This window comes from Salminus brasiliensis, chromosome 17, assembly GCF_030463535.1.
Source record: "Salminus brasiliensis chromosome 17, fSalBra1.hap2, whole genome shotgun sequence".
Lineage (NCBI taxonomy): Eukaryota > Metazoa > Chordata > Actinopteri > Characiformes > Bryconidae > Salminus > Salminus brasiliensis.
The window spans coordinates 12811032-12835614 of NC_132894.1; the positions used below are offsets into that span (position 1 = coordinate 12811032).

Consider the following 24583-nt stretch of genomic DNA (forward strand, 5'->3'; position numbering starts at 1 on the left):
GTAGCAGCTTAGAGCATCAAGGTATCAAACTCACAACCCTGTGATTAAGAACCCAGTCCTTTAACATCTGAGCCACCAAAACCTCTCTTGACAAAAGTGGGATATGAAAGCATGGCCCCGAAATGACTTAATCCAGCACTGTGGACCCCACACTCTGCCACAAAACCTTGCATATTCATGTTAGTACAGCAGCTTTTGACAGGAAACTACAAATTTCTACTTATTTTCTGTAAAACCACAGCAAATTCACAGGGACCAAGACCAATCTGCAGCTACAAAGACCACATCACCATATAAAAAGGTTTATGATATTTATTGTTTCATTGACAAAAATAATAATTAAGACTAGTTATTTCATAACCACACCAATCATGATCAAGATTGACAATGTGGTATTCATCCTGAACCATTAGTCATAGCACATAACCGTCTTCCCATTTAAGTGCAAGAACCAGGCTGATGAAGATTATCTGGGCAGACTGCCAATTTAAAATACAAAAGTCTTTGCACTGCTGGATAGTGTTGAAATGATATGTCTGTCATCTAATTTAAAAATACTGCAACAGGGTCTCTCCTGAACTGCAGTCCCAATTAAAGATGGCGTGCATGATCAGTTTGCCTCGTTCTTCGATGCTTCGTCGAAGTTCTCTACCAGATCTGGGGAAAGCAGAGCAAAAACAAGGCGTCAAACCAGATGACTTGTCTTAAATTGTTTCTGCACACTCACAAAATAGAAACGTCAGTTTTCATACCTGGGACATCATCGTCCTCCTCATCGATATCTTCTGCTTTGGGGGCTTTGTTGTCAAGAACTTTGAATAAGAAAAGGCAAAGATTACTCAGTAACCGCAGTGCACTCAAAATACTTCCATATCCTTCCATAATTGGGGGGTTTAGGCATCAAATTTCAAAAATAAGGCCAGAATTTCAAAAATAGCTACTACAAGGAATTAATTTGTGGATGGTGTGAAAGTTGGTTTCAGTAAATCAGAAATTATATTTAAAAAAAAAATAGTGGACACCAATTTTCATATAACTGATGACCCAATGGGGTGTGCAGTGGGAAACAGTGTAGTGTTATAACTACCTTAAATCCGCAGCCCTCAAATGGGCAACTCCTCACTACACCTGGCCCCTTTGAACTAGCAGGGCAACAGCACAGTCATAAATAGCTGACAGGGCTGTCAAACTGCTATACCTAGAGCCAGTAAAGGCTTGTACTGTATAACTGCGTCATGTCACCCGAAATTTGTGCATGAGAGTATGGATTTTATTGGAAACCCTGAATCAGTAACATTTTTTTTATTGTCTTTTAATTCACTCAACGAGTAAAAATGCTATAATAGAAACTCTGCTCAAGGCTGCACCATGAATCGTTTCTTGATCGTTATTGTGGTTACTGGCCTCTGCAATGCTGATGTCCAATCACTGTAAAATTTACACAAGTAATTTGTGGTGGTAAAAATGGAGGCCAAAAATGAGTGTTATGTATTTAATGAGAGTTAATATATCGCAAAGCATTTATAACTATAATATGATATAGAACTGCATTTTATCAATTTTGTCCACGTGTGGCAGCCCTGTCCTGTACCCACCTTGTCTGGGGAACTGCTCCGCGATTTTGCGCAGACTTGTAAGACTGTCTGCGCCAAGTTGACTGAGAATGCCAGGTAGCATCTCTGTCAACTGCTTGGTCTCTGCGTGGCCTGTGATGGCAAACGTGTTGGCAGACAGAGACGCCTGCACTTTGGGATTATTGAAATGGATCACTGTCCCATCATCCTTTATCATGTTCACCTGCAGGATGGACAATCACAGACATGGCATTTCCGAACAGGACAAACAGCAGTATATTTATTAGTTAGTATAAAAATTATAGTTATTAAGAGTTTTTAAAAAATTAAATAAAAACAATAAACCAGGCAGTCGAAGCACTAAAGCTCTACCTCCTCAATGCCAGCGATGTTATTCACAGCAAGTTTCTTTAATGAACTCTGAAGTTTTTTGTCGTCAGCTGTTGCTGTTCTGTGGACGACCTTCTTCTTCCTACGTGCTGTGCCCTGAGAAGAAAAGACAGAAACCGTAGAGATGCCATTTGTGGTGGTGGGTGTATCAGTGAATTAGTGGAATGTTAACGTGGCGCCACAAGGCCCAAACGAACATAAGTAGTTGTATGTGACAGATGCACGTGTTACCTTGCCCCCTATTCGGACTTGGGCTTGAAGTTTAGCAAGTTTCTCCTGATTCATACTGTCTTCTGCAAAAGTAAACAATATTTCGTGGTAAACAAAAAAGACTAAACATCATACTATAAGCTGCAAATTCATACAACTGTTTATAACAATACAATTATAAGAAGTCCTTAGGGATCAGCATGTCTAACAAGATAAAATTAAGAGCCAGTCCAGGGGCCGGTTTCACAAGCTTAATGTTATTTTGTATATTGGTGACTGGAGCAATCTCTTCTTGGTTGTTTTCTTAACACACGTAACTTAGAACATAACCTTGGGGCATTTTACACTTCACCATAAACACAAAACATTTTTATTTTTCCATTATTCAGGTAAATCTGTGGAGGACAAAATAAAGGGAAAACTGAATCAAAACAAGCATTCATGAAAAAACGAAATGCAATAAACTATATGAAAATGAATGTGGAGGGAAAAAATCCATATTTTGAAAACATAAGAACTGTTGTGACTGATCAGAAAGTCATTATTGTCCTTATGTAGACATGAAAAGGACTTTAAAAACAATTTTCTATTAATCTGGTTAAATTAGACATTAATACTAGCCCACTATTTAAACAGATCGTGTTAAAAGGATGGCCTACTGAACTTCTACAGTTAAGACAAGTGTGAGGCGAACATAAGGTTAAGAAAAAACGTAACATTTATTTATTTATTTATTTATTTATTTAGTGTTTAGAAACGTTAAGTAAATTACGGATTTTTTTGTATAAAGTTAAGAAAAGGAAATCACTTTCTTTTTTAGCACAATTTTGGGATCCCGAGCCACAGGGCTTCTGTTTCTATTCGTAAGTATTTTAAGCGATGTTTTAACATTAGCTAGCTAAACATTTTATTAGGCTTTAAAGACAACAAGGCGATGGACTAAACAGCAGCAGTAGCTAGATACCATTAAACTACCGCAAGCAAGCTCTTATCGTCCAGTGTCAGTCAGCGACACGGGAAACGGGTCAAGTGTCAAACGGTTTTAAGACAAACTGACCGCGACACACGAATAACGACCAAAGTCGACAAAATCCTAAATTCTGTAGAGCTAGTGTTTCACCGCAGCCAGCGCGATAATGGAGAAGCACGGTGACCGTTTTAGCGAGCTAACCAGCTACAGACGGACGAAGGGAAGATGCCAGTGAGAGACATTTCGGAGCTTAGCTGGCTTGCTAGCTCGCAGGCTCACGCGACTGTGTTTTCCTTGGCTGGGTAACGCTTTATTAAAACTGTTACATTATCAGACCGCTAGATGGCTAACAAAACTGATAAAAAAAAGAAAAAAAAAAAGACGACAGGCCATACCACCTCGTCGTTTATAAAGGCGATCCCCGGCGTATTTGAGAAGCGAGCAGGCTAGACAGACGACTGAGGACAGGCGGTGATGACTGAGCTGAGCTGGGCTGGGCTGGGAGCCGTTCACTTCTCCTGCTAGGTTAGCTCATTACCGCTACATCCAGGGAGATGAAAACAGCCCGCAGTGTCACACAACACACAATACAACCAACACCTACCCAACAGAGACACACGGCAAACAGAGAGGGAAGGCGTACAGAAACATAACGCGGCTGCTACTTTTCTGACAAATGCTGCTAAATGACTAAACCGATCATAGGTTAAATAATGATCACAAACCTGTTCCCCACAGCTGGTCAGAAAAGCATGCGGCGCAGGAAGAAGGAGGAAATGAGGACACCGATTACGTCACATTTATTTTATTTGCCTGCACATGCGGTGGGTTTATAGTGCTGCCTCTGCTGGTCCGGACGGGGTGGACACCAACACGATCTTTTATTCAGCAACACTTACAACATTTTCACTAACACAAAAACACAGAAGGACTCTATAGTCGCTGTCACACGTAAAATATTGTTTCTCCACAACAGCAACTTTACAGGTTACGGGGAACCTTATTTTCAAAAAGATTTTGAAAAAGTTTTTATTCCAAGTCATTTGGGAGCGTTTTTATTGTTCCATTCATCATAAAATGCATAAAGATTTTTTTATGTCAAAAAGTAAAAAATGGAGATAGGTGTTTATGGGACAGAAACAATATGCTTTAGTATCTATAAACACCCACAGGAACACAAGAAAATATGTTTTACATTTGAATCCACAATATACAATGCAGTATGCAACATATTATTAATTTTAGGAATACAATAATAAAGACATGCAAATATCTAAAATCATATCTTACAGATCATTTTATGTTTTGCAAAAAAAAAACAAACAAAAGAAAACCACACACACACACACACACACACACACAGGTGCTGGCCATGGTTAGTGGTAGAGGTCTAACCTGCAGAACCGTGGCAAAGTGTTTGTGTGGGAGTGGGAGGGAGTTAAACACTTCTAAAACCACGTAACTATGTTAATGAAGATTAATACATTAACATTTACTTATTTATATACACCAATTAATAGCATATATGACCAAATAATCTTTCATTTTAACTTCTGTCTTACAAGTAGAATAATAAATAAATAAAATATAAAATAAAAAGCAACTTTTGTATAACTTAATGTCAGTCAAGTAAAATAAATCATAATAAATAATACATGAATTAGTACATAAAAATCCATTCACTAGGCACTCTTCAGTCATCCTCATGTTTCCTACTATAATTGTGCATGCGACCTTGGTGTGATTATTCCTTTGGTACTCAGTGTTTTGTGGACCTTATATTTATTTCCTATTTTGTCCACTTGGTTCCAATGATATTGTTTCTATAACAGATAGGTGGCAAGTGAAAAGACAGGACTTAAAGAGATTTTTAAGTTTTAAGTGGTCAAAATACAGAAATACAAAATAAAAGTACACAGCATGTAGAAGTAAACGCTACATTTTACACAATGCCGAAAATGGACATGTCTGAGGAAAAAAGAAGACGTATGGTCACCTTATGCAATTCAGCTTTTCCTAGCAAGACTTTACTTTATTATACTTTATTTTTCAGTTCATTTCATTGAAACAAAGATTTTTCAGTAGTTTGAATGTAAAAATTCAATTTTCAGAAGTGAAATGAATTTTAGAAATTGAGTTAGCTGTGCAGGTAGTATGTGTCTGTGTTGCACAGCTCCAGGGGTGAGGGGTTGTGGGCTTGATCTTCCATACAGTCACTGCAGTTCCTTTGTCTGTGTGTGTTTAGTCCAGGTAACAGAAACACACATGATAGGTGAAGTGCTTTAAAAGACTAAATTGCTCCTAGGTGTGAATGAATGGGTGTGTGATATACAAGTGTCTTACACAGGGGGCATTCCTGTCTTGCCCAGTGCCCAGTGATTCCAGATAGGCCCTGGACTCACTGGGAATAACTGAATAAGAAGAAGATGAATGAATATAATTCATAAGTAGTAAAACTGTTCCTTCTATTAAAATGAGCTGGTGGATTAAAAGCTAAAATGGCTTGCCTCATGTAAGCAAACTGAAAGTGTGTGACAGATGAACTATCATAAATCAGCTGGGTTCAACATCCCTGTCTTTATGGAATTTGCTTTCTCTCTTGTTTATGAGGAGGGACAGTTGTAGCTTAACCTTGTTTATTTATGAATTTCTCTATTCTCCACTTAATGTGCTGTGGAGCGTCACTGAACATGCAGCTCAAGTCTCGCTGGGACTTAACATCTCAGATGTGAAATAATGCAGAACACATAACAGACAACACTGAAAATAACACTGTCAAGCTCGAGAAAAATGGTTGTAGTCAGGAGCTGGATAGCTTACAGAAGCCTCAAACTCTCTTTACGACACATACACACACCTCTTCATGAATTCAGTTTCCACAGGTTTCACATTCAAACTTTCCTTGATAGGAAATAATGCGTCGACTGTCTATTTCGAAAAAGGCCCAAATTCAAAATACATCACATCTGCACTCTTAAAATTTTCTTCAACAGGATCAGTTTCTACAAACGTACATTCAGTCTTCACTTCCCATTTTATAGCCATTTTATTGCAAAGATCCAGACTTTACCTCTTCAAGGAGGCCATTTCAAGGGCTAGACCCCCATTCTCCATGTTAGGGGAAGTGCCCAGTGGGTCTCATGCCTGTGTTAGGCAAGGATGAACCATCCAAGCAGATAAAATCTGGCCTGCCGTTCACAGAGGTGCTGGTCTCCATAGAACTCATCAGAGCACTAAACCTCCACCCAAAGACCTGTTTTGGTTGCGGGCTACGGCACCCTTGTGTCAGCAGGAACAGTCTCTTCAAGACGGCCTTGCGCAGAAGAATGTAGACCCATGGGTCAAGAATCTGGTTCCATGTGGCCATGCGGACAGTCAGCAGCAGGTGGCTGTATTCGCCTTGCCCTTGCTCTTGCAAACTTAAGTTAATGATCGTAACCTGGAAAACAGATCAAATAATAATATGAAGAATAAGTATTTATCATCTATGGAAGAAAGCACTGCACCCTTACAGAGACGTTTTCATTAGATATAAAGCACCTCATGGACCTTGGCTGTAACTCACTCACTCGCTCATACTCACTCAGTCATGTTTAACAGGCTAAAAATAGGGGGCGCTATTAGCACTCCAATAGCTTTTGGTAATATAAAGGTACAGCATGTTGAAGTCTATGCTACATTTTAGATCACAAAAATTGGAAAAAGAGGACGTATGGTCACCCTATGGAATTCTTCTTTTTCGAGTAGGGCTTTTATTATAGCAAACTGTTCAGTAATAAGAATTCATGGCTTAATGTGTTCTTGTCAATGAGATGTGTAAATGTGATGTGTTTAAATCCAAAAAAATAGTGTACTAACTTTTCATTTTCTATATAATTTTCTGTAAAAATGCTATTGCATAGGTTTTGCTTAAATGTATTATTATTCTTATTCTTCTTCTTATTATTAGTAGTAGTAGTATTAAATAAAACATACAATTAACACAGGGTATGTAAAAGTCTGACCACAACTGAATATCAACAAGACTTTGGATAATCCCACTTACAAAGATACCCTTTTATGCAGTGTAGACACTGTATCTGGCACCAACAACAGTGAAATCACTTACCAGCAAAGGTCCCCAGCACACACATGATACAATCATGATTGCAAGGAGCTGGCAGACCATCTCAATGTGAATGGAGCTTCTGTGATGGCGGTGGTAGTTGGGTTCTCGGCGCAGTCTGGTCCACAGCAGAGTGAATCCAGTCACAGTGTTGCACACAAACGAAATAAGAAGAGCCAGCAGTCCCAAAAGAGAGAAGATCATGGGGAGGAGAATGTCCAACCAATCGCGCGTCCCCACCATGTGAAAGAAGCACCAGCTCCTAGACCCCTGAACCTGATAGGGCCGCTGCACCAGCACCGGCAGCAGGGCCACCAGCAGGGCCAGGAGCCAGGTGAGCACCAGCAGCCTGCTCATTCGGTTGGAGGTCAAAGCCATGGAGTGAAAGAGTGGCCGAGTCACTCCAATGCAGCGCTCCACGGCCATGACACTTCCAAGGAGCAGGGGACTCAAACCAAAGAAAGCCATGCAAACCCCAAAGAACCCGCAAAAAACCTGCTTGGGGTCAAAGTTATTCCAGCGCTTGCCTGAGGCATACACGTATAGAGCCAGGGTTCCATTAATAACATGACCCAGGAAGTCAGTCAATACCAGACCACTTGCGAAGAGCAAGAAGGAAGCTTTGGACTTGAGACGGAATTGTCGGTAGGCTTTGAGAACGATGAAGAAAGCCAGAGTGTTGGAGATTATGCCCACTGTCATGGTTATGACTGAAGAAGTGACTGAAACGTCTACTTTGTCACAGCTCTCATTATAGACACTGCTTGAGGGCTCTGCTTTAGGTGTCCCATTGTAAGACATGTTGACCAGTCTATTCTGCAGCACAAACAAAAAAAAAGCATCAGTAAAGAGTGTAATTATGCAAAACAATATGCTTTTTCCTCATTGGAATAAAGAGTTATGGTTGTCATAACATTGTGATACTAGCATACAGCAACCTTAACCACTTTACCCCTGTATGTAAGCCCACAACTATATAACTGTCATGATTAACATAGAGCAAGATATATTTGACCAAATGGTCATCCAAATAGGATTTCTACATTTGGATTAACAACTGAATTAGGGTTCAATGGGTTCATGTAACTGGCACAGGTGATCAACTGCGCATGCACAGCTTGCATAAGTAAAGATAGTAAACCACTGTCAATAGAATGAAACACTCTGGAGCAGATGTACATGAGCCTATGGCCACCATGCCCAAAACGGTATAAAGCCCCCCATACTGGGCTGTGGAGCAAGTAAACTATGATCACTGGAGTGATGGACAGCCACCTAGTATTGGGGTAGTGTTTATGATTCAGAACTGATTACATGTATCTGCCTTATATAATTTGTGGCTGAAATACACGAAATAGAGACCCAGATTAAGATGCAAACCAAGTTGTTCAGTGTGGTATAATATGAAATGCTCTGCTGTACAGAGTCAGAACTGTTCACAGAGGTGGAGGAATCTGATGTCTGAATGTCTGAGTTTCATGCCTCAATAAGTTGCTTCGAATAGAGTTAGCACACACAATGATTACAGATAGGCATCCTATTGCTTTTACAATAGTTTTGAAATACAATTATTTACTAAAACATATCCTTGCTGTCCAATAAAAAACATATCTCCAAAATGTTGACTTTATTACCTTATCCAAAATAGAAAACTAAAAATAAGACAAAAATACATGGTTTTCATTGGACAGCAGTGATATGTTGTTGTGCCAGATTGGTAGATGCAAAGGCAAAATAATCCACAAAAGGAAATACTTAGACTTTAGGGTTTTTTTTTAGACTTTCATCATCACCATTACATGTAAAAGCTTACTTTACATTAGCAACATTACATATGAAAAAACAATTTCCGTGGTAATTTGGGATAGTAAAAAAATGACAATATTTGTGTGAAGTTCATTGTGATCCAGCTTCCTGTCCATCATTCTGTGAGTGAATTTACATCTCAATGACTAAAAAAACATAATATAATATACATTTATTATAAACATACTTATGGTCACATACTCCACAGTTCCACTTTAAATTATGTTAAAAGGACTGCAACTGGAACAGCATGAAAGCTAATATTTCATTTAAAAAAAGAAATAAGACTTACTGTTGCAAGGAAGAACTAACGCAGTCAGGTTCTGGTAGTCTGGTAGTCTTTGCTTCCAGTGTTCAGCTGTTTTAAAGAGGGCTGAGCAGGATGGGATTCACATTAAGATGTGAATAATTAACAGTTCTGTCCTGCTGAGTCCTAAACACAATCAACTATGGTAAACGCCCATAAGAGATCTGATATAGAAAGCAAAGTGACGTGTTGCAGTCAACAGGTCTTCCATATCAGTGTTCAGCTCTGTCTTCACCTCCATCCTCAACAAGGACTGTCTATTGGAGTGCCCAGCTCTGCTGTGCTGTACCTGCGCGCATGCACTGCGCTTCCAGGGAGGGACACACATACATACATACACACACAACCTTTCATAGCCAGTAGCTCTAGTAATTCTAGCCAAGTTTATTTCTTTTTAAAGTTACAGTATTTATCTATTTGTGAAATTACTGTCATTCTGTTACTGTTACTGTTACTCTGTACAATCACAGCAATACATTTGGTTGTTCTGACATAGTGCAATTCAATAGTAAGTCATTCCATGAAATTGCTGCCCAATGGACATGCTCATTTGTTTTGTTGTAGCTTCAGCTATTCATTGCTATAACACATATGCTGTTTGATTTTCTTAACAAAACTGACCTTCTACTTGTGACTCTTCCATGAAGATTATGTTGTGCAAGCAATGCTCATAGTGAAACCACACCACATCTCTTCACTCAGCTAAACCTTCCTGCAAGTTCTTGGCTGTGGGGGGTTGAACTCATCCAGCATATGATTATGTATGAGTAGTTCTGTCCGATAGTTTTCTTGGTTTTCCTGATCTCATCTTGACCTTCGCAATTGGTCGTTTTGATTTTAAAAACTCCAGTGTCTGTGAAATCTTTTTTGAAGGTCTTTTGCACTCAAACAGGGGGTTTTATTAGCCTTTCTAGCAATCTTACAAGCAGGATTTTTCTTGATCTTCTAGAACTCAACTTCACCTCTAATGTTCCTGTTAGCTTTCATTTCACTTCATGATCATTTCTTATTTACTCTAGCAAGCTGAGGAAATGGCTACCTAAAACAATTTGCTTACGACTTTCTCCTATTTTTTGGACATCATTGTTTAGAGCGTTAGGCAGCTGTTAGGAAGAGCTTGTGGGTGGTGCTGATTTGTTTTGGATCAAGATTTGAGTAGCCCTAACAAGCAAACTTGTAAAAGTTATCTGAGAGCTCAAACAGAAATTCCCACCGGGAGTGCCCAAACTTTTGCATGACACTGTATATTTAGTATAAAGATTCAATTTATTTTGCCTAATAGCATTTTTGTAATTGTCTGTGACTGGAATTCTGTCTGTCACTGAAAGGTGTTCTGTGGGAGGCTCATAAATCATGCTCAAATGGAAAAGATTGAAAATTACTACAAATTACTGTAAAAAATTATGAATTTGTATTGTACTTGAGAATATAGGATTCATTTGAGAAGATACTATAATATGGAAATGTTTGGACTAATTACATGTTTTGTTGAAACGTAATTAATTACTTAATTACTGTATTTAATTACTGCCCGATCAAATAGCTTTTAAAAATGAGATTTTTGTGTGTAGGTTCCACACTGCAGCACGTATAGAAAACCAGTTAAACTGATGCATCTTGTTAAAATCTATAATTTATTCATTTTCCTCTTCAGGTCCTTTTTACTGGCAACTTTAACGGCATTCAATTTAGTCTTTCTTTTTACAAAACATTTGAAAACTTGTAAATATAAACATCTTAACACTGACAGCTTTCTAAGCATCTATGAAACATGTCAAAGTAAATAAGTGGACAAATGAGTTGGGGTTAAGATAATAAATATGAACTGTGACACATCATCACAACTTGTGTATATTAGCCTAAAGATATTAGAATAGGTTTGAGTGATATGACAAAAACATAACATCACAAAGATATGCTGGGTATTATTGTATTTCATTTTTCTGAAGTTCGATCATTTTCATGCTCTCACATGTGATTTTCCTTATTCAGTGTATCGCATTGCACTCAATACAATTCCCCAAGGGTAGTTATGGTATCTTTTTAATAAAACAAGTACTGACACGACCCAAGATATGCTCCGAAAAACATATTGTGATATGATTTCAGTAACAACAACAGTTAAATACTGCACATTGCACATCTATGTTGCGGATGATGAAAAAGTCCAGGTCAAAAGGGGGGTATTAGAGGAGGAAACCACTAAATTGTGCAGATATGTAGTAGCAACAGCTGAAACAGAGCAGAGAAACAGTGCAACAGACAGTCAGCTAAGGATTCTAGAAATTCTAAAGGCTGTCATTAACTGACCGGACCTTCTCTGCTTTGCCCTGGACTTTTCAGGACCATAACCATGGTGACAGCATGATCGGGCAGGCTGTCACGTCCTTTGTGTACATGGACAGCCTGTTTGTACCACTTCTGTTACCTTCTGCTCAGATCAGAAGATGTGAGAGCTTTAACAGAAAGTTCAACACAGTCCTTCAAAAAGCAAACAGTTAATTAAGCAGATCTTTTAGATCAGAATGTATTTCACATGACTGGCCTGTCAGACCTGAAGGAACTAGTAATTAAGAATAATGGAGAAAAAGGGAAATTGGGGATGAGGATGGAGATTGGGTGAGTGCAGCCCTTGTTTATTTCCTGAAGCTAAATCTGTGCATGAGTTTGACTGGATGTTGAACAGTTGAAAGAAAAAGTAGGTGAATCTCTTGGATCTACCTAGATTTCTGCATTGATTGCCAGGAAAGTATAGTCGATCATTATCAAAGACACTATTATAGGCAAAAACAGCATTGCAGTGTTGCACTGTTCATGTCTTTTAATAAGCAAATTGAGTAAACATCCACAATACAGACTCCATCCGCAATGCAGACTAAAAAAAGTAAGCAACCCTCTGTGTTAATGACTTTTCTGAGAGCTAACTGGCAAAATGCCTACTAAGGACTTTACAAACTGAAAAAAACCTGCATATGTTCACTAAAACTACTCTCTGGGAACACCCTTACCAAAACTTAAGCCGGAATTTCATTAGTGGGAACTGTGAAAGCCAGGGCAGGATCTGGAACAGTCAGATAGAACTGCAAACATGCTGGTCTGAAAGGCAAAGTTAAATGTATGGAAAATATATTCAGAAGGAACATTTACCTGCTATCTCACCACTGAAGTCGGCAAAGCTAACATTCAAGACAGAGTCATTTTGGAAATATGTTAAGCATCTTAGTGGACCCATCATCCTTTGGGTGGTGTAGCACAGAACAAATAGTAGTAGATAAAAGACAATTAGTCAGTAAACTGGACCTGAAAAGAAACTGGCTTCTGCATGAGGACTACAACTTAAAACACACTGCAATATCCAGCACACATTACTTGAAAGAAAGAAAAGCTAAAGTTTTTGGAATGACCCTCACAGATCTCTGACTTTAACATTGTTGAATATATGTGGGTAGATATTAAACACGGTGCAAGAAAATTGCAGTGCTAGAGGCATTCTGCAAGGCAAAGTGGGGGAAAATCCCTAAAAACATGAACAGAAATGTTGTGTTTGGATTGGTCCACTCATTACCTTATACACTATTTTTCATTTTAACTTGAGTGTCTCACAAATAAAATAATGATAAAAAAGCTACATTTTAGTTGAACACCTTTTACATTATATTTGTACTGCCATGCCAATGTAAAACAAATATTAGAAAAGACATCAGTATTATTAAAAATGATTATTGTGTTTATTCACATTAGCGTTTAGGTGGACTAGGCTGTGGCCAATCGGCTGTGGTAGGAATGTAGAGAAATGCTCCTAAATGGCTATAAGCAACATTTTAAAGCTGTATTTCAAGGTAAACATTACTGTACTGTCAATCAGGCAGTTATATTTTTTCAGTTTAGGCTTATCTTGACTGAAAAAGTTAAAAAGCAGTGATTGTGATTACAGAGTGATTGTGAAACTGGGCAGGTACCATAAAAATGACAATGATGAGAAATCTGAATACTGAATAATGAACATTTGCCATGTGGGACACTTGGGATGCAAAGATGTATGATGGCTCCCCACAGCCAGCCTAGTTCTCCAGAAATCACGTCTGATGCAGGTCATAATAACTTTACATTACAGCGCAGAGATGCAGTAAGGATCGATCCTTATACAGCAGTAGTATTTCACAGCAGAAGAAAAAATACCTTTTATATGTGTATGTCTGTGTGTCTTTGCTCTGTGTGTGTGTGTGTGTGCTTGTCTATGTCAGTGTCAGTGTGTGCAGTGTGAGGTCTCCAGCATCCGAACAAGATCCGCACAATTTTTGCAGCTTGAATGCTTTGTCCAGCAGGTGTTACACTTTCAATTTCACACTCTCCTTCCTTTCGACGCTGTGCTCTGGACATTATGTGTTCTGTGTCCCTCTTTCTCAGTCATTTAGACCACTCTGTGTACCAGGCTCCCTCCAGTGCAATGATCAGCTCCCCATCTGACCGAAAGAACATGGGCAGAGGAAGTTTTTCCATTTGCACTTGAGTGAGTATATGCCTGTAGAGCGTATTATGTGCTATGGCAGAGAGAAACACAAACTGGAAACAACCAGAAAATACAACAAGAAAAGACAACTTACCGCTGCCTCGCCAGACATGTAAACTAAATCCTTTCACTTTAGTAGCAATAATGACAAAGACAGTAATAGTAATAGGCTGAGTTGGTTTAAAGGAGCATTGATCAGTTTTCTCTCCCTATTCTAATGCAAAACTGTAAAATATGTAGAACACAATATAAATCATTATTTAAACCAACTCATACTGCTTTGAAAAAAATCAAGAGACCAATTTGTTAAATTTGCATCTCTATGTGTGTGGCAGCCATTTTATTCCAGGTATTTCATCAAACAAAGTTTTGTTTAGTTACCTGAATTTGCATACTATGAATGGCATAAATTCACCCAAGAGCAATGTGAAAGACTAGTGGAGAGTCTGCCAAGACATGAAAGCTGTGATTAACAGGCAAGGTTTTTTCACCATAGTGATTTTTGAATGTTCTCAAAATTCTAATATTAGTACTGTTGTTTAAACTGTGTTGTTTACACTTGAATAATAATGTCTTTACATTATAAATATTATAATAATTTATTTGCATTATTTACGCAGTTGTCATTTGTCATGCTCTAAATAGCAATATTTTTATTTGAAATTTAGGGGAAATGTTGTCCATTGTTTATTGTTTACAGCGCAAATGTTAATTTCTCTAAACACATTGCCTATAAATAGTAAAATCAGAGAAACTGATAATGTCGGGTGATTCCTTAAAAGCTGCTAAGCACCCTTCATCGCTGTGGGAAAAAGAAAATGCTGTGCTGAAAGTGCTTTTCCAAAATGGCTAAAATTATTACAAGCAATGGGGATGAAGCTGATGCAAAGTTAGTCTGGACAGCTATGTAAAAGCTGCAAATCTGTATAATATTAATGGACACTCTCAGTACACTCCACATGGTGTCTGTTTACAGACAAAGTCCAGCCTTTTAACAAAATGAGCCAATCAGCTTGTTGGTTACACTGCGAATAAAGGAACCCCTCACGGAGAGTATGTGGGCAGCCTGATTATATGATAATTTAACCCTAAAAAGTAGATGTGGTCATCTAGTGTTGTGGTTATCTACTGATGACTGCTAGATGTCATCATTCTTTAATCTTGTCTAATGCTCATTTAAGCATAAATAGGTCCTCAGTATACTCTGAAGTACAAGCTTCGGATCACACACTGACCTCTTTAGCAATGCCGTTTACTTGTATAAGCCATTTATACTTAGTTTTAACTGTGAATTCAGGATTGGATATTGCTCTAAATACTAGAGAGCTTTGGGCTCTATTCCACAAGGTGATGGTCTCTCAAGGTGCCTGCTCTTAAGAGCTATTTTGCTGGAGAGGGCTGTGACTTACAGAGCCCCCCAAAAATGTATTTTGGCAGAATTGTTGGGGTTGTGTTGTGGGGCCCAGGGTAATTTTTTTTTATGGAGCCCAAAATCCTTGTTGAGACCAATCAAATATTAAATGTCACATATTTAGACAGTTCTAGACATAGCAAATATTCTGTGCTCTTACACCAATGGAACGTAAGTTTCTCGTGTAGCACATCCAAAGGAGGTCAATACAGAGAATCTGCCACTGTAAAAACATCCAAAACCACTAGATGGCACATCTGGTCTATACAATATTCTTCAAAAACTGCAGTCTTCATTTTCATTTAATTCACTTTTGCATCAACTCTAAATCAAACAGTACAAGCTGTATTGAAATGCATGTGAGAATATAATTGATTATATATATATAATATAATTCATTAAAACCTTAAAAATCTAAAAAAAAACATTAAAATCTATTCAGCCTACGGGTGTAACAATCCACAAAATTCCCAAATCAGTTTGATACAATTCAATAATGCATTTTTCAACACTGATTCATCCTATATGCACTGTAAAAAGACCACTGTATAAAGACCACTGTAAAATGTAGCTGTAAAATACTGTAACTGTTATCACAGTAATAATCACAGCACTGTCATTGCTTTCATGTTTTCTATCATAGCAATTGTTTAGACTATTTAAAAAAGCATTAGTGCATTAATTTTAACACTGGAAATTAAGCATGGTAGAGTAATTATATTGTAAAATGAAGACATTGTCTCAAAATCATTTATTGTATCATTTTCAATAATAAATACACAGTTACTAAATAACTGTTATGGTTATGGGAGAAAAATGAGGAGTGAGGAGTGAGGAGCGTCACCAAATGGAGCAAGCTAGTGCTATGTATCTAGCACATACAAACGTTCAGTAATCCAGCAAAGTTTATTGCATACCGAACTAATGATGCCATCAACTAAATGTTATGTACAATGAGTTTATTTTGCTAAAGCTATGAACACTGCTAGCATAGTGTTGAGTAGCAATGTAGTATCATAAAAGGCGGCCACTTCACACTTCGTATCAGCTTACTACATCTGCACAGATACAAATCTTGCTCAGAATAAGCGTATTTTGATTTACAGGATAAAATATGATCACTGTAGAATTCACCTGCCACTGAATTCTGATCATGATGCTCTACAGATCTACAGTAACAAGCCGTTTATTGAGGTTCTACACTAAGAATTTGTTCATTATACTCTAGTAATGCTGTGAAAACTACAGAAATTTGTTAGTTACATGTTAATGGTGACAAGTCTTGTTATTAGCTTTGGCTTTGCAAATAAATAGGTGGATGTATAAATATGTAAGCGTGTGGGTTTTTGTGATATCACCGAAACAAGAAAATATAATTTCATTCAAAGGGGTCAGATTTTACTGCTTGGTTTTCATAAACAGTTTAAACTGTACATTTACTTAGTAAATTGACTTGCTTTACACAATACATCAACCTTTTTGTCTTTAGAAGAAAAAAAAATGCTTTTTAATACAATTTAATTTAATTTTGTTTTCAATACATGACCTCTTTCAATGCTAGTTCTATGATACAATTCAAGAAGATCAACATTGTTCAATCAATTTGTTCCTTTAAAATTATTATTATAAATTATTGTGATGCTCTATTGTGATGTGAAGACCTGTAATAGTGAGAATGGCGTCTTTACCATTGCCACTCTGAGGTCTGTCCACTTCTAAACTGTGCTGTAAAACACTGCAGGCAGGAAAATGCTCACAAGAACTGTGTAATGCTGAGTAATCCGAGGGGGGCTGTTTACATCTTTTTTTTTATTTTATGCAGACAAGTGAAAGGTGAATGTGATCCGATCACAATGCCAGGTGTAAACAGGTTCATAGTGGTGCAAAATCCTTTAATATTACTCTACCATGACAGTCCACATCTTTGTTTACTTTCAGTGACAGTTCTGTATTTCTCAAAAGTCCAAAAATGCATGTAAACATGTCCTTCTGTAGGGGGCTGAAGGCATGAAATCCACTACCTGACTGGAGGGGAACCCCAGGAGCAAAAAATATCAGTTCTCAGTAATGCTGCTTTAACAATGCGTGACGTGCTTAAAAGACGAATGTTTAGCGAAATGACTGTGAATTATTATAATAGTCAATCAACTAAGTACTAAGGCCTGGTATAAGTGGCTTGCTTCATTGGCTTGTTTTATTGACTATTCATCCACTTTTCACAGTAGATGCAGATGAGGTTCATTCATAGGTACTTTTCTCTATTATTAGGACTGGAAGAATAAGCCTGTCTCAGAGATATCTTGTCAGTGGACTGTCAAAGCAGCAAGGGCAAAGTCACCATGCTCTCTCTTTTATTAGCACAGGTGGAAGACACAGACACACAGTGCCCCTCAAACAAGAGTCATCTGATCTCCCCCCTTATAGACCAGACATCACCCAAATGAGCCGTCTCTCACCTCCTTTTCCTTTCCACTTTCTCTCCATCTCCCCTTTCCAGCATCTTACCTTTTCTCCTTTTTCAAGTTTCTCTCTCTCTCTCTCTCTCTCTCTCTCTCTCTCTCTCTCACTCTCTCTCTCTCTCTCTCTCTCTCTCAGCTGATGGGCGTCCTTTCAGGGTCACTGCTCCGCTATTGGATGTTGTTACATGAGAGACGTGGTATTTGCTGACTACCGTCTAGCTGGATATTGGAGTCGCTGACCCTTCTGAGTCACCAGAGGTCATCAGGGAAACCCAGTGCTTTTTCCATCCATTCACACTTGCTATAATTAACATTGCTTCGATTGCAATTATCCTTATAAAAGAACACTGTTGATCTGATCGTGATGTGTCAGGCAGGTACATGTAGTATGAAAAATGGGTCCAGGTAAATTTAATAAGTGAAGCATTTCAAGGATTTCGTTGTCTGAGTAAATAAATAAATGTTTCTACATTTAGTTGAAAGAAAGTTTATAGATTTGTTGTTGCATCATTGCTTTATAAAACCTAACTAATTTTTCTCCACCAATTTATAACTCCAGTTGCCCAACTTCACATTGTCTAAACACATTTCATATTTTTATTAGTTTTTTTTTATCATATACCTATACAAGTCTATAGTGTATAATTTAATGCACATATGCATATGTTGTGCAAAACCCTTGTATCTCTGTTTTTGCCATTTTGAATCTGTCAATTGTTCTTCCCGTTGTATCAAATGTCATGACGGGACCAATAGAAATGCTCCAAAAAGACTTGGAATAATGTTAACAATTAATATTAAAACGATTTTTTATGACAGTGACAATATATAATGCATGCTTATATTGTAAACATGTGTTATGTACATATATATATATATATATATATATATATATATATATATATATATATATATATATATATATATATATCCATTCCAAACGCTGTCAATATGTGAATGTTATACATGTAAATATATAACATAGACATGCATGTCCAAAATGAACAAGAAATGCATATATACATTAAGTCTGTTAGGATTGAAGAAAATTCTTAGGAAGCTATTAGAGGACGAGGACCAATTTGTTTTAGTGAAGATATGCAGTAAACCTGCTTACGTTCACTCATTTATTTACATTTACATTTAAGGCATTTATTTGTGTATCGTCTTATCTGCTTCTTCTTGGTCAAGGATCTGGCAGGTCCAGCGCACCCCCGGAGTCACTGGGCGCATGGCAGGAACACCCCCAGGACTGGATATTTTATCCTAAGCCTCCATTCGTTTCGCTAGCTTTGACTGGGGTTTTTGCTAGTGGGCTGGGTGTATGTAAATGTTGGGGGCGTACATTAAAGGAGCTGAGACTGTTACAAAACAGTTTTGAAGTTTTGGAATTGGCCAGTTTTCCAGCCTTGTTTTGATTATTTTCTTTTGAAGGTGGATGCAACAGTGTTTGAGGTTCATGTACCGAACTCTCATTATTCAATTATGTTAAGATAAATACAGTGTGAACTTCTAATGCCGGGTCAGCAATTCTGGTCCTGGAGGGCCGGATTCTTGCACAGTTCTAGGCTTTTCCTGCACAATCACATCTAATTTAACTTACCTGTTAAATGCCAGGTTTAGTAGGTCTGTTATTTTCTGCAGGAAAATCAGCAAACTGTGCTGGCCCCCATTGCGCACCCCTGTTCTGGGGACATTTTAATGATTTAAAAACATGCTAAGGTGTCTTTGGACATCACTGAGGTTTTTGAGGTGTGTGGGTGTGTATGTGTGTGTGTGTGTGTGTGTGTGTGTGTGTGTATGTGTGTGTGTGTGTGTGTGTGAAGGGTAAGTAAAACTGACATGGTTTTCTTTCAGGACCAGCATGGCCATATTGTAGAGCTGAGCATCATAACAGTTATCTGTCAGCGGGCCTTGAAGGATTCCCGTTGAGCTCTGATGGTCACAGATGACAGACATTCAGAGTCACACATTAAAAACAATAATAATACAGCACACAAGCACAAACAACCAATGCTAAAATCATTTCTTACCACAATTATCACTTCTCTGTTTTCACATTAGCACTCTCCATAACCACTCATGTTTCTCCACATGTGTCTTTTGGGGTCTCAGCCATTCTGTTCATTAAATTCACAGCAGGTGATGAAACAGTGAAGTCTGACAGCAGTATGAGAGGAAACAAGACAAAAGCAGATGAGAACCACCTCTAAAAAAAACATGTTGAGGTGGACAACTTGGATATCATTAGAACTGTATCAGTGTCAAACCTTTAAATGGATGACAGCTAATTTAACAAGCTTAATCCAGCCACACTTGATGCAATATTTGCCATATCAGAACAGTGTGAAGGATTTATCTGTTGAATTTCAATAGATACAGAAGAGTGCATATCAGTGGAAGGAAACTAGTGTAATTCACACATAGTAATAAGATAGCTGTGACAGGTCTTGGATAAGTGTTCGGTGATCATTCTGTCTCTGCTACACCCTCTTCCCCATCGCAAAGCTAAATTATCCAAGTTGAGCACTTTGGCTCATACTGTGAGGTGAACTGTTTCCATAAATTCCATATGATATCTTGCTAATATGCCTTAACTGATTATGCTAGCTGAGGTCATCAGGAGAAGCATCTGGGTGAACAAAAGTGTGTGGTCAGATGTCATCATGCCATTGCTTTTTGGATGTCTTGAAATGTTTGTGTGTGTAAATCCATGGGGAAATCTGATATACGACCATATATGCACAAATGTGTATATAAATGTGCATATATATTTAATACATATATGTAAGTAGCATTTATTGGACACATGCATAATGAATGTTTCATACATACAGTATATTTGTATGTTTGTCGACACCCCTTCTATTAAATGCATTGCGTGCTTTAAGTTGCGCCCATTGCTGACACAGACAAACACAGCTTGTCTAGTCCCTGTAGAGCACGTAGAATAGATTTTTTGGAGCCCCCCCAGCATTGACCTGTGGAGCAGAGAAACCATGTTGCCTGGAATGATGGCGCTCCAACCAGTGCTTTTGGGATGGGTTGGAGTGGTGATCATCCAACATTCAGAACTCCGCAATGCACTTGTCAGTGAAAGCAATCAAATTTTCACAGCAACGCTCCAATTATCTAGTAGAAAGTCTTCTCTTGAAAGTCCTGCTTTTGTTATTCCAACTTGGTCTGTTCATCCAGAATTATTATTTCCTCAATGCACAGAGCAGCTACAGGGTTCAAAATATGGAGGAAACTAAAAGGGGACAAAAATGGACATGCATGTTTTTCTTTGGACAACAACAATATGTCCCCTATTTACAAATAGTCCAGTTGGCATAGGTGTCACATATATTTCAACATGTGACAAATATATTGTTGCTTCAATGGAAGAGCACAGCTCTTAAGATCTATGGAAGACAAGCATCCAGCCTTTTTTCTGTCCTGGCACCAAAGTGATGGAACAAACTCTTCAGCGAGTCCTTGGGCAAAGTGTAGTGTCAAGTATTAAGGTCTTCATACTGACATTTTTGTTTAGTAATATCTAAGCTAAGAGGCATCTTTTGGATCCTAGTCTATACAAACTAGCTAAGGCTATTTTTCTAAGTAAACAATGAAGCACTTTTCTAAGTCACTCTGGAGAAGAGCATTTGCTTAATGCCATGCATTTAAATGTTAAATGTTAAATAAATTGTAAAAGATTTTATAAGTCATTATGGAGCATTTCTATTGGTCCACACATTATATTTGACTTAATGTAAAGAACAACTGCAGATTTACACTATGTTAAAAAAAAAAAAACATTTTTGCCATGACTATGATGATGTTAAATATAAGATAATTTAATATATTCTAATATATGTTATACATTAGAAATGTATATTTCTAATGTATAAATCTTTCGACAATCCCCTGAACTGAGTGAAGTTGTATTTAGTAGTTAACCATCTGGTACAGTGAGTCCAAGAAGTATTTGATCCCTTGCTGATTTTCTTTGTTTGCCCACTAATAAAGACACTATCCTTCTGCACTTTTAATGGTAGATATATTCTAACATGGAGAGACAGAATATCAAGACAAAAATCCAGAATATAATTTTAAAGAATATATTTTAATTAATTTGTATTTCAATGAGGAAAATAAGTATTTGATCCCTCTTGCCAAACACACTCAATACTTAGTGGCAAAGCCTTTGTTTGCAAGCACAGCGGTGAGACGTTTGTTGTAGTTAACCACAAGTTTAGCACACACACCAGGGGGAATTTTGGCCCACTCTTCTTTGCAGATCCTCTCTAAATCATGAAGGTTGGTGGGCTGTCGCTTGGCAACTCTGACCTTCAGCTCCCTCCATAGATTTTCGATCGGATTGAGGTCTGGCGACTGGCTGGGCCACTCCATGACCTTAATGTGATTTTTCTTGAGCCAATCCTTTGTTGCCTTTGCTGTATGTTTAGGGTCGTTATCATGTTGGAAGACCCAACCACGGCCCATTTTCAGATCCCTGGCAGAGGGGAGGAGGTTGTCCCTCAGGATTGTGCGGTACATGGCTCCATCCATCTTCCCAGTGATGCGGTGAAGTAGCCCTGTACCCTTGGCAGAGAAACACCCCCAAAACATTATGCTTCCACCTCCATGCTTGACGGTGGGCACAGTGTTCTTGGGGTCATAGGCAGCATTTTTCTTCCTCCACACATGGCGGGTGGAGTTGAGGCCAAAAAGTTCAATTTTGGTCTCGTCTGACCACAAAACCTTCTCCCAATAACTTGGTTCATCTTTCAAATGATCATTGGCATACTTGAGGCGCGCCTCCACATGTGCTCTCTTCAGCAGGGGTACCTTTCGGGCACTGCAGGATGTGAATCCATTGTTGCGCAAAGTGTTGCCAATTGTTTCCTTGCAAACTGTGGTCCCAGCTGCCTTCAGGTCATTTGCTAACTCCTGCCGAGTGGTTGCAGGACGATTTCTGACTGTTCTCAGCATCATTGCCACCCCACGAGGCGAAATCTTCTTTGGAGCACCGGGCCGAGGTCTGTTGATTGTCATGTTATACTCTTTAAACTTTCTGATAATTGCACCAATAGTTGTTACTTTCACATCCAACACCTTACTAATCTTTTTGTAGCCCATTCCAGCTTTGTGAAGGTCAACAATTCTGACTCTGAGGTCCTGTGACAGCTCTTTGGTTTTACCCATGTTGGAGACTTGAAATCTGTGTGATCTGTCTGATTCTGTGGACAGGTGTTTTTCACACAAGTGATTAGTGAGAACAGGTGGCTTCAGGTCAGGTAACAAGTTGATTGGGAGTGTCTAACTGGTCTGTAAAAGCCAGAACTGCTAATGAATACTAAGGGATCAAATACTTATTTCACTCCATGAAATACAAATCAATTAATATATATTCCTTAGATTTATTTTCTGGATTTTCTTTTTAATATTCTGTCTCTCCATGTAAGAATACATCTACCATTAAAAGTATGGAATGATCATGTCTTTATTAGTGGGCCAACGAAGAAAATCAGCAAGGGATCAAATACTTCTTGGACTCACTGTATATAAAACCTTCCGATGAGCACTCAAACGCAGCATAACCCTTTTTCTACTAACAAGCAGTGATGAAAAGTTGTCATTCCAACATACTCCCTGTCAGTTCACTGCATTGCATCCGCCATTTTTTAAAAGAACTGTTCCAGACGTGAGTAGCTCCTCCCTTCCTGTTTCGCATTACAGTGTGGTATAACTGTATCCACTGTAACCACACTCAAAAATGCGTCTTGGATATTTGAGAATACTCAACTCTGACCCTTTTATCTACACTACATGCCTAATACTCAATAACTAGCTAGTATTAATAATTAGTAAGTTACGCAGTTAGGAATCACCCATACACTACTGTTTCACTCGCCCCGAACCATGAGGTGCAAACCGTGGCATAAACCGAACCGTGACATTGGTGTACCATCATTGCCATCATTTGGGAATAATGTTAATAGAGAGGAAACATTGGACCACCATCTGTCAGACAGGTAAAGTCCATCCATCCACCAATCTCAGTATCTGCTTCTTCAGCGGAGGCAAAATCACATCACTTCAGTCAAAGAGAACCCTGCTGACCACATGCAGAGTCCTTCCTGTTAACTGCCCCATCTCCTCTGTAGCACACCAACCTAACGTTTAGGTTTCTTGATGTTTGTTGGAGAACTTTGGGTGTGCTCCAACTGTAGATCAATCTGTTATGAAAAGGGTGCACTGTGGGGAAGGCTTAGTGCAAGCAGCTTGCTGGGGGTCATAAGGTCAGGCTGAGCACATGTGTTCTTGCTGGTGAAGCTTGTCATCCGATGGATTACGTGTATGTCTACTGCACCAAACCTGGCAGGCTCCTAATCATCAGCTTTAAGGACGGTACCCCAATACCTCAGCATCAGCCCTCCTACAAATACGACACTGTATCTTTAGCTGCACGGCAAGTAACAGCAACAACAAGACTTCAGGGGAGTTCCACTAATCCCCATTTCTGTTACAGCTTTCTTGCTTTTAGGCCAATTAAATATGATCCTGTCAAACTGCTGAACAAGTGCAGCCGCTCCAAACAAGAGCATACTGAAAGCAATGCCAACAGCTGTGCCCATCTTCAATTAGCTCTAGTTCAGTACATAGGTGGCTTTACACGTATTATTCTTCAGAGCCAGAACGACTACATCTATGCCCACTGTCTCATTTTAACTTAATCAAATCTGTCACATAATATGGGGCAGGTTAACTAATATCTTTGTCCATTAAATTTCTGGATTGAACATTCCCTCACAGATATAACTCACGCTAATGCTGGATCCGTATTAATATTGATCAA

General features: G+C 38.5%; 2 protein-coding genes across 2 annotated transcripts; both read right to left on the reverse strand.

Annotated features, from left to right (window-relative positions):
• Nucleotides 1-298: 298 nt before the first annotated feature.
• btf3l4 (basic transcription factor 3-like 4) lies at nucleotides 299-3916 on the reverse strand. Its single transcript, XM_072660092.1, has 6 exons — nucleotides 3870-3916; nucleotides 2196-2257; nucleotides 1947-2060; nucleotides 1596-1797; nucleotides 753-812; nucleotides 299-657 (listed from the first exon to the last, which is right to left on the reverse strand). The coding sequence occupies exons 2-6, from the start codon at nucleotides 2247-2249 to the stop codon at nucleotides 611-613; spliced, it is 477 nt and encodes a 158-aa protein (XP_072516193.1). The 5' UTR covers nucleotides 2250-2257; nucleotides 3870-3916; the 3' UTR covers nucleotides 299-610.
• Nucleotides 3917-6259: 2343 nt separating this feature from the next.
• ptgfr (prostaglandin F receptor (FP)) lies at nucleotides 6260-8050 on the reverse strand. Its single transcript, XM_072661123.1, has 2 exons — nucleotides 7253-8050; nucleotides 6260-6583 (listed from the first exon to the last, which is right to left on the reverse strand). Exons 1-2 carry the CDS (start codon nucleotides 8048-8050, stop codon nucleotides 6260-6262), a joined length of 1122 nt encoding a protein of 373 aa, XP_072517224.1.
• Between the last annotated feature and the right edge of the window lie 16533 nt (nucleotides 8051-24583).

Coding starts and splice junctions, on each gene's coding strand:
- btf3l4 (XM_072660092.1), bottom strand. CDS start 2,249: ATGAATCAGGAGAAACTTGCTAAACTTCAAGCCCAAGTCCGAATAGGG. Junction 1,798..1,946: donor ACATCGCTGGCATTGAGGAG/GTAGAGCTTTAG, acceptor TCCATCCTGCAG/GTGAACATGATAAAGGATGA. Junction 813..1,595: donor GGAGCAGTTCCCCAGACAAG/GTGGGTACAGGA, acceptor TCTTATTCAAAG/TTCTTGACAACAAAGCCCCC.
- ptgfr (XM_072661123.1), bottom strand. CDS start 8,050: ATGTCTTACAATGGGACACCTAAAGCAGAGCCCTCAAGCAGTGTCTAT. Junction 6,584..7,252: donor TGTGCTGGGGACCTTTGCTG/GTAAGTGATTTC, acceptor TCTGTTTTCCAG/GTTACGATCATTAACTTAAG.